We start from the raw sequence: 11,565 nt of genomic DNA, 5'->3' as shown, positions 1-11,565 counted from the left end.
CTGTATCGGTATTGTGAATTGTAAATTATTTACTCATATTAAAAAAAAAAAAGCTCTACATTATTATTTGCATGTTTAATATTAGCAGAATATAGAACTGTTTACTTGTTCAGTAAGAACTCATCACCATTTCAAAGCAAATAAAGTATTCTATTCTATATTGTAAGGGGAATGCGGCGCATGCGGCTTCCTGATAGTAAGTGACTACCACTACCCAAGTTCACTCACAATACCAACGGCATTGCAGGTGTGCTGCCGGCCTTTTAAAAAGGAATATGCTCTTTTCTTGAAGGTTACGATGTCGTATCGGTTCGGTATAATACTGCTGCTGGAAGTTGATTCCAAAGAGTGGTTGTGCGTGAAAGAAAGTGCCTTCAAAAACACACAGTGGAAGACCGCCACTCGTCCAGATGGTTGGGATGAAATTTTAGTTTATGGTGGAATGTAAGACTTTACTTTATATAGAAATAAAACTATACATATACAGGTAATCGTGTTTATTTCAATTAAATAATCAGCGTATTGGATTCCTATTAAGTAATAAACATAGGGCACATTAATCATATGATTTATTTAAATATAGATTCCAAGCCATTTTTTCATACAGCTGAAAATGATATGTGGGACAATTTATATGGGACGTTGATGTGATAACTTATTTGAACATTCAAATGGTTATATATTTTATTTAAACATAAATAATAAACAAAATATATCGATACGTACGTGTAAATATTTATTTGTAACAATTTTCAATTTTTTTCACCGCGTAATTAAATTTGTTTCGCTAAAGGTTGACTGGGAGAGAATGCTATATTAAGTCCGCCTTTGGTACTAGACATATTTTTTTTGTAATATGTTCAATAAAGAATAAATAAAATAAAATGAAAAAATAATAATCTTTAGAACAAACATATTTCACTGTTTAAATAAAAGTAGTACATTAGAAATATGTATACTTATTTAAATATTTTTTGTTTCTTTTTCCAACGACTTCAAAAAGAAAAAAGGTTCTTAATTCTGTTGTTTTTTACTTTATTTTTGTGACCTCATAACTCTGTTAGTTCTAAACCGATTTGGATTTTTTTTTATCTGAAAGGATATACTTACACATTGGTCCCATAGTAATTTTATTAAAATCGGTTCAGTGGTATAGAAACATGTGACATGGGACAGATAAAAGAAACACTAGGTGTCATGTCGTATGGGGAGGTCAAGGATATGGCCTGGGATAGAACTGGCTGGAAGAAGATGCATGAATTAGTTGCACCGACAAGAGGAAACTCTTAAATGAAAAGAAGAAGAAGAAGAAGGTTTAGTTTTTAATCAAAATAACTTTTTTCTCAATTGAAGTCGTGGAATAGAATCATTAATTATATTTCCTATTGAGACTTTAGTAAACCCTTACTGTAATTTACTTATTTATTCATATAAACCACTTATGTAATCGATATAATTTGAATTTAAAAATTTGCTAATAATTATTTATAAAATATACAAATTACCAAAAGAGAATATTTTTTTTTTTAAATTATTAAAAAAGTAACGTAAAGGTGGTCTACATTCTGCAAGAAGTCACCGAAACTATAATATGTATTAAGTAATATGGTTTTAATGTAGTTTAACATAGTAATCAACTAATGCTTCTCAATAATTAAAAAAAACATAGATCATGAATATCATTATACATCTAGATATAGCATCAAAAACGCTCCAAAGCGCTCCCAACGAATGACCAATCAACGGAAAATTTTGACAGCCGCATGTTTTGTAATAAAAAAAACGCGCATTTATTCAGTGTTTCAGGTTCAAATTCGATTAAAAAATCCCCAGATCACATAGGTTTTTCAATACTAAAATAAAATTGATAACTATTTTTGATAAAAATTTCCGGATCGAAAGAATTTTTCAATACGAATTAACTATAATTGAATATGATTTTTTTTTTCTGGCGTAATTATACATAATGTACATTGAATATATATGGATAATCAAAATGTCGACCACTCTATGATTCTGACAATAAATAGACAATTTTCTATTCATTGTCAGAATAGTAATTTTATTCTCAAATATTGACTTTTTAATATTGTGTTATTTTTAATGTTACCCATAACCTTATAGTACATATTTCTCAGACTTACTGAGTATTGACTATAAATTCTGGTATCACTGTTCACAATACACAAGAATAAAAATGTTGGTTTCGTTTTGGATTAGCGTTTTTTATACGAATCCTCTATCTAGAGGAATATGATCTAGCCTCTATTCCATCTGAGGTTACGACCATATATTTCTTCTTAACACTTGTTATAATGTCAAATATGTAAATTAAATTTAAAACGAGTATTTAGGGTTTATAGTGATAAGTTTAAAAATAACAAAAATACAACAAAAATGTTAACAGAATAGGATTTACTTCTAAATAATATTTAGTCCTCTTTCATTGAACACATTTTTAGTTGTTTTAAAAATAAGTACTCGTTTAAATCTGATTAAACTCTATCTATTTAATCCATTCAACGTCCCACATACAAAGTGATAAATCTACTTCTTACTTGAAAAACATATTAGTTTAATAATTGGCACCGAGACGAATACAATACTTATAAACATTCCCCTAAACAATTATTTAGTTTTGCACAAATCTTTAAACATTAAACACTAGCAAAATTTTTACAGCTGCAATGTATTATCGAATAACAAGTAAAGAATAAACATACATACATGTTGAGATTTTTTTTTTTCTAAATCACAGAACAACATTTTCAATTCCAAAAAAGCGACTCACGTTTTTCAATCAATCTTCTTATATTTAGTAAATGAAATACGTAAAATCAGTCGTGTGCAAAAATTTGTTATTTCCAAAGCTTCTTCACCATTTTCCATTGAAATTGTATGTGAAACAATTATAGAAGATTAAGTTATACGACTTCACGCGCGAAATATTTACGAAAATGTAAACTTTGCATTATGTTTCCAATAATGAAAATTTATTTTATGCGCTCATAAAAAAAAAAAAACTAATTAATAAAATATTCCAATAGAAAATTGTGATGACAGTGTTAATTAAAAATCTACAATTTACGCTAGAATTATGTTGCAAATATATATTAATACATATAAGAAATTTATTTACAATAGTCCAAGTATCAAGAATAGAGTATCAATAATAATTTGCCTCATTCAGTAAAGCTGTTAGGTACAACCCTATTTATTTAAAGGTACTTAATTGTTTCAATATTTTAAAAATAGACTTTATTTTGCTAAGATTTTATACGGATACATTACATTTTCATTTCAAAACCGTCGCCGACTTAATCACAGTCGAATTCTCAGCATAATAAAGCTCCACGCTCATATAATTAAATCCTAAATACGTGTGGCTTTAACAAACACAATACGGTGATCCTTAAATTGTGGTTGATCGAAGCTGTTTTGGAAACAAATAACAGCAAATTTCTCGCTCCGTCGAACACAACTGGGACGCCGTAAACTTTCCGACATCCTGAAATTTCACACGGGAACTTAATTAAAGGAACTTTATTAAAATCGTTCAGGCATAGCTTTGAGCGTGCTCCAATGGTATGTTTGACAACTTATTCCCCTTTTCCACCCAGTTCTTTAATCTACCCCTCAACTCTTCTAAACTTTTTGATTTAGCTTTATTTATTCTTTTATATTTGACATCTTTAGGCTTTGTGACATTTCGATGATTGGACATAACTCTATTGTATGTCACCACATGATTAGATCGTGGCTCCGGTTCGCCCTCATCACTTTCGGCATTCGAAGTAACCTCTTCATCTGAATCGTTGGCAGGAGTCATCCTTTTTGGCACATAACTGTACGACCACATTTCTTTGCCAGTCTTAGCTTTAAGATCTTTATCACTATCTATACTTTTAACTTCGGCTGTTAAAACAACACTTCTCATTCGAAAGTTATCCCGCCTTTGAGCAAGAAGACTAGTTTCTTTGTATTTTTCCTCATCGGTTTTATTAGCGTCTTTTATGTCTTTTTCTGTGCTACTTTGCGCACTTAGCCCCTTAGTAGAATCACCATCAGCCTCTTCTTCTACGCTGTATACAGTTTCCAAGATTTCTGGTCTGCGCAGGAAACCATTTGATCGTCTGACAATATTGTATTTTAAATTTGGATCTATAGCATCGGATATCGATCTAACTATTGTCACACTATCAGGGTTGGTAGACCTAAATCTTGGTATGTGGGGTAGGTTGCTGCAATCTGAGTCTACATCTTCCATAATAACAGCCGAGTCAGAATCATTTAAAGAATCGAAATCGCCAGTTATATGAGTATCTTGGAGCAGTTCTCTAAAATCTGGAATTGTTTGTGAAGTATCGATACCATTATCGAGAAGCTTGGCTTGGAGCGATTCAATCACTTTTTGTTGCTTCATAATGATTGTTTCTCTTAAAGCTAACATGTTTGTGATCTCTTTCTGCTTGCGAACGAGTCGGGACTCGAAGAGTAAAAGTTGACTCGATAGGGATTTCAGTTGCTCGGCTTTCTCTCGTTGCAGACGACAGACGAGCTCCTCTTGAGTACGATGCGCTCGACGCCATGTTAACAGTTGATGCGCTTGCGCTCGGTATTTCATACGGAGATCTCTGCAAAGATATATAAACACTTTGATATAGTATTTTTCATTTTTCTTCTAGCTATCTCTTAACGGTTTAATGAGTGGAAATTACTGGAAAATTGGGTTTTGTTATATGTCATCAACAGATACATATACTTACAGACAAGGAATTTTAAATTAAGTTTTAAAGTTACCGCAGAATGTTAAATAATTTTATCTATTTTACTTTAAGCCCTTTAAGGTGATAGGACAGTTTGCAGATTGTCATTATTAAATTAATATTTCGACAAAACCTTGATTGCCTTTTTCTTATGTCACTGCATCCTCGACAAAAAATATGTATTCACAATAATTACTAATAAGTTTTAACCAATAACATAGAGCATTTCTATATCTGCTTTAGAAACAAAACAAACACTGCATTCAATTTGCAGCAATATTTTTTGCATAATGCCAGAACAAACATTCTGGCAGACAGAGAGAGAGAGAGACAAAAATCCTAAAAAATTTTATTATGGCTTCTATTACTCTTATGTAATTTTTGCTTCAATATCTACTATAGATAGATATCGTCTAGTCTAATTACAATTTTATAATATTCGTATGTATAAAGATAATTTGTACCTTATGGTTCTCCTCGCCTCGTCCAGGGTGTGAGCCTCCAGCGGGTCAGTGAGAGAAGCCGCGAGAGACACATCGGGCTCAGTCGGACTGTTCAGAGCCGACTCGCTTCGGCTGTGAACAAAAAATATCAGTTATTACATTTCCAAGTAATTTCCTGCTTACAAAGAGGTGGAATATGAAAACAATTATACTGTCTGAATAAATTGGGGTTCGGTGATGATCAACAATTTTGAATTGATTGTTCTTTATTAATTTTCCGTAAAAATTAAGAGCAAAGAACTTCGTTGACCGGTTGGCAACTCAGCAGTTGCCAGTGCAAACCCCTCTTTATAGGGAAGGGCTATGTTCAGCAGCGGACAGTTAACGGCTGATATGATGATGATGAAAGGTCGATCAAAATTTTTTTTTATTTATATATTGTATTTATTTATTTTTAATTATACTGCTAACCTCGATTCTATTCTTTGGAGAATATCTTCATAGTTCGCCATTCTCCTCATTTACTTATCCTCGGAGACCGGAGACTGTTAAGCCTATATTGTTTGCACAGAGAAAGGTTATACTTTGATCCCTTTGGCGTAATAACACTGTGGTCAGATTACCGGGATTCGATTTCTATGAAAAATATAGCTGTCGAGTTTACATTGCATACTCAAAATGTACAACAACCGTATTAAAATACGAGATGCATTTAAATAATTAATGAAAGAATACGTAATACCTATATATATATATATATATATATATATATATATATATATATATATATATATATATATATATATATATATATATATATATATATATATTATATTATTATAGTTAATCACACCAGGTGGGCCGTCAGCTTGTTTGCCATTGTAAGTTACATTATATATATATATATATATATATATATATATATATATATATATATATATATATATATATATATATATATATACACTCAAATATAAATCCAAGTATGCAGGAAAGATAAGCATCATTACGAATCATTATGAATTGTTTATTTCTTTTCAAATATAAGAATTTTGTTTAATTCCGTTACCATTAGTATGTGTGTGGCTGCAAGCACTCGAAGATTGGCCACCACTATTACTACCAGAAGTTCCACAACGTTCCATATTAGCTTTAAATTTTCGACTGCCATTTTGTTTGTGTTCGTTTTGCAACACGTCTTTCACTTCTAAATGAGGCATCTTTAGAAGAATTATTAGATCGCTACTCTATATATATATATATATATATATATATATATATATATATATATATATATATTATTATAGTTAATCACACCAGGTGGGCCGTCAGCTTGTTTGCCATTGTAAGTTACATTATATATATATATATATATATATATATATATATATATATGAATATGCACTTCGCTACTCTGAGTCTAGTGTTAATAGTTCGGCAGAAAGCACACAAGTGCATATTCATATATATATATATATATATATATATATATATATATATATATATATATATATATATATATAAACAAGCTGACGGCCCACCTGGTGTGATTAACTATAATAATATAATATATATATATATATATATATATATATATTCGAATTAATATCGAAAATTTAAAGCTAATATGGAACGTTGTGGAACTTCTGGTAGTAATAGTGGTGGCCAATCTTCGAGTGCTTGCAGCCACACACATACTAATGATAACGGAATTAAACAAAATAATTTTAATCAAATAACCAGTGATATAGACTTCTGCAAGACAACACGTAGTTCAGTAAAATATTCATCACAATTGGTTAAGCGGTTAAAAAAATATATACTTTCACATTTACAATATTATCATAATTGAAACAAGCAAAGTTTTGGGCCGTAAACAATAAATAGTTATATTTTCTTAGTGTAGGTAAGTATAATATAAATCCCTTTTCATACGAGAATTGCACGTACGGGTTATTTACTTTATTTCCTTTGTAATTCTGTTTTATGTGCTCAGTCACTGTCCTATCGCTTGAATGATCACGCATGCGCACACCCGTTATACTGTGCCGGCGGGCTATAATTTTACACCAATCCGAACCCTTCCTGGATCGTTTGGGACTGGGGTTATCGTGATTACAGTGCCTTTGAGGTAATCTTAGTGCAGCACATAACATCATAACCGGACAGATATTAACTGCTGACATTACTGAGATCCGCTTTAGAATCGCAAGATTATATGGCAAAATCAGTTATTCAAAAACTAAACTATTAAACCAATTTAGAAAAAAAAATCCATGGGTTTAATCTGTCAATATATCTTTTCAGAATATCATATCAGCCTTTAACTGTCCACTGCTGTTCCCCTAAGGGGGTTTTCTACGTAGTTGCCACTTGGCAGGCCGATTGGTAACCGCAGTTAGGCTTTGGAGATGTTTTAAGAAGGCTTTGCTGTCCATCTCTCGCCGTCCCTTATTCGCCTCTTACGACATTCACAGGAAAGGAAGGGGTGGCTTATTCTATGCCGGGACCACACGGTACGGAATCTTTTCAAACAAAAAAAGAAAGAATTTACCATATCGTTTTATAGCTGACGGAGTTATGAAGTAACAAACATATAAAGAAATACAACCATATTGAAAATCTCTTCCTATTTTAAAATCAATAAAAAAAGAATGTTGCTCATAGAAAAAGAGTACCACAGATACATAATTTATAATGTTAACGATTATATTTTTACTCTGTATATGAATAAATTAGTTTTGAATTTAGAATGTAACGATTGAATCCAGAGTGTCCCGAGCGCATTTAAAAATTCATCTCTTTTCAAATAAAATTGAAATTACTAAAAACTGAGCGAAGTTCTATTTCTTTACTTTCTTGATAACGAATTCGTTGAGAACAAAGCTATACCAACTTAAAAACATTGTAAATTTAAAATATCTGGAATTACGTATAAAATAATTTCCTTATTTATAAAAAATCAAATCTTACTACAATACGAGTATAATAAAATTCCAAGTATAATAAAATTCATCACAATGGGATAACTGGCCTGCCTTTTCATTCTCACTTATGATATCTCACTGGTGCCTCGCCAACGTATACCGTTAACGCAGGCGGAGTTACTATTACATTATCATTCATTAAAAAAAACCCTCTTCATAGTTCGCTGAATAATTTAATAGCATCTAAACTCAATAGCTTTTATTTTAACAATTAAAATAAATTTAATTTTGCAATTCAAAAGCTGTCTTTTCTCTTTAAGCTGTTTATTAAAAACACACGAGTACTTTAAAATAATTTAATTTTTATGGAGAAGATTATTTTAAATGTATTATTTATTACAATTTATATATATAGGGGGAAAAGGGATTGTTAGCAATGGAGTTTGCCAGCTTCATTGCTAGCAATATGCCCTATTAGGTCGACCTCCACGTGGTTCCCCCTGGAAACTGTGATGGTCCCCCCCTTTGTGCACCCCTTATAATAATAACCCTCTAAACTAACCTACACATGGAAAACCTACAAAGCCTAAGAAAAGCCTACGAAGGCTTTACCTAATGAAATCCCATGAAAATCTAATGAAAACCTACCCTAAAGAATGACCTAACATCCTCAATATAATCCCATACCTATATTGCCTTATACACCCCAAACATCCTATGAATCATATAAACCCTTACAATAAACACTTAATATTGAACAGATCTTATAGTAGAACACTTGATCATCTGGCCAGATAAATAAATGTGTGATCGTCTAGTAATGTAGGACCCGTTGTGTGTGTAATAACCAAAAGGTTCTTTAATTGGTATATGATAGGAGTTAAATAATAAAGATGATTGATAAATCTTTAAGGATTAAGAATAATTAATGAATTATACTCATAATTCATGTAACTAGGAAGTTATGTTAATTTAATAGTAAATTACAGAATAACTGTAATAATAAAAAAATGGGGGAGCGGTCGGGCCCCTCACACGCCCGGACCAGTGGAAGACTTTCCAACTATCTATAACTCTTCCTCCAAAAAGGTAGGGAAGGGTATTACTATTTATTAATGCACTCTGATGGTAATAAGGGAATGAGTATTCTCAGTTCCAAACCAAACATAAGTACATTTACTTCAACATTACAGTGGCTCCACCAGCCCCACGATGCTTCCAGTATAAATTAGTGCTTGCCAGAGGCAAACGGATCGGAACTGAAATCCCAGGATCACTCCGACACGAGAGCTTACTCATGGGCGATGACCCTTTCAGTCCTATATGGCGACATAGAGATCACCCACTAACAGTACGAAACTGTTTCCCAGCGTCACCCTGTTACGAGCTTACTCAATGGGGGTTTCCCTTCGGCTCCACAAGAGATCAGACCAAGAAGCGAGATCACCCAGACACCAGAACTTACTTTGTTGGGACATAACCCTTCGGCCCTATAATGTGACATTAGAGATCACCTGTGAAGACAGTCCGATAGAGATGAAGATTTGTGTGATAGGGGATACCTTCCACACCCTGGAATTGGCCAAGCCATATAATGTTGATAATTGCTATATCATAACATAGCATTGTCAATTTAATATTATTTACTTAATACCAAGAATACTCAAGGTTCAAGTTAAATCTGTTGATTAGGCCGGAGCCTAAGAACGAGTAGTCCAACACATAGGTCGAGAGCTACTAAAAGTAATGAGTGCTATTGAATGAACTATAAGTCCAGTTAATTATATATAATATTATTGTTGATTAACCACATTGTGAATTAACCAATTATTTATTCAGAGAGATATATCTAAAGGAACTATAAGTCCTTTAAAAGACACTGATTAATCACAAGTTAACAACGTCTCGTGAAATAACCAGTTGGGTTTTCTATAAGTTTGAGGACACTAAGTCCAACAAGCTATTATTGTGTTGAGAGTAATAGAGATTTTTTTGTAATATTTGTAGAGGTTTGATTAATCACATTGTGAAATAATCAGATTAAATAATTATGTAGCTTTATAGAGAGGACTATAAGTCCTAATTGGTTGTTGTCATAAATACTGATAAATTACACATTAAAGTGCCAGGTCAATTATTATATATAGGTATATAGGAAGGACAATAAGTCCTATTTGTGTATGTTGTAGTAGTAGAGGCAATATATTGCATAATTATAATGTGAAAGATATAGATTAAATATATATTTGTATAGAAAGGACAGTAAGTCCCATACAATTATTGTAGCTGTACTATAGTTATACTATATCTACTTCCATTTAGTGTCTTAGTAAACCTATTTACTAAGAGGATTTCTCAGATAAACAAGTGTTTTAGTGTTTAAATCATCATGATTAAATCCCTAAGAAATTAGGTCTTTAAATAATTATCATATCATTTTAAGTGAAATTTCTCATATAAATAATTCCAATATTTCCCCTACAGGTATTATAAAATAACAGAAAATTATATAAATTTTCTATAGACTTAGATATAGAATCATAACGTGTATAATCTCCTTTTGTTTGACATCTGTCACATTAATGACGTATTGAATGACGTATTGATGTATTGAATTGAATTTTGATTATCTATCACAACTGTCAACGTAACAAATACTAGCAAGTTTGTTTATTTGTATTTGTTTAATATAACTAAATATAAAATCATCATATATCAACCGTAATATACAACTAAATTATCAGTGACATAAATAATCATGGTTTACACCAGAAATAATTAATAGTATCCAGTAATGCTACAGTTTTATATTCATATCAGTAGCCAAGCTTACTTTCAAATTCAAGAATGAACAGAAGATTAGAAGTTTAACATTCTTATTGCAATTGTACTTGCAATAATATATACATACAGTACTAATTATCAAGAACATTCCTCAAATACATGTGTGGTGAAGATTTTCCCAATATGCTATCTATTTGATTCCTAACCTCTAATGTAAATTTATTAAAGAAGTGAATAATCAGTGTTAGTGTTTGCTTTATTAATATTTAAAGTAATTGTCCTAACTTGATATCAATAGGATAATATCTCCTTGGATACAGTCCGACATAAACATATAACTCAATAATTAAATTTATAAAATACTAATATTATATTTTACTACTTGTATATCTCCATACTATTCCCATAAAATATTCCAAACATGTATATTAAATATAAATCCAGTAAATATTCACTAATATTAACCCTGTCTGAACTTGTCTAGTCTATATAACATGAACAAACAACACACATACAAACCTTATCGCCGGGACAACTTCCTTTCTAAATATGAGTAAAATACATAGCTTCACAAGTATCATACAGTACCAATTTTATACTGAACCTCATACCTAGTTAAGAGTAACTATAGTCAGAGAATCTTTT

The 11,565-nt window shown here is 31.3% G+C and overlaps 1 protein-coding gene across 1 annotated transcript; it reads right to left on the bottom strand.

The window, feature by feature from the left end:
- Window positions 1-857: 857 nt before the first annotated feature.
- On the bottom strand, window positions 858-6,429 carry LOC128201491 (uncharacterized). The gene is made up of 4 exons (XM_052898640.1): window positions 6,279-6,429; window positions 5,833-5,860; window positions 5,231-5,341; window positions 858-4,634 (listed from the first exon to the last, which is right to left on the bottom strand). The coding sequence occupies exons 1-4, from the start codon at window positions 6,427-6,429 to the stop codon at window positions 3,557-3,559; spliced, it is 1,368 nt and encodes a 455-aa protein (XP_052754600.1). The 3' UTR covers window positions 858-3,556.
- Between the last annotated feature and the right edge of the window lie 5,136 nt (window positions 6,430-11,565).

This window comes from Galleria mellonella, unplaced genomic scaffold (assembly GCF_026898425.1).
Source record: "Galleria mellonella isolate WM207_F2 unplaced genomic scaffold, CSIRO_AGI_GalMel_v1 utg515, whole genome shotgun sequence".
Lineage (NCBI taxonomy): Eukaryota > Metazoa > Arthropoda > Insecta > Lepidoptera > Pyralidae > Galleria > Galleria mellonella.
Note: the sequence above shows the minus strand (reverse complement) of the source record. Positions and strands in the feature narration are given on the sequence as shown.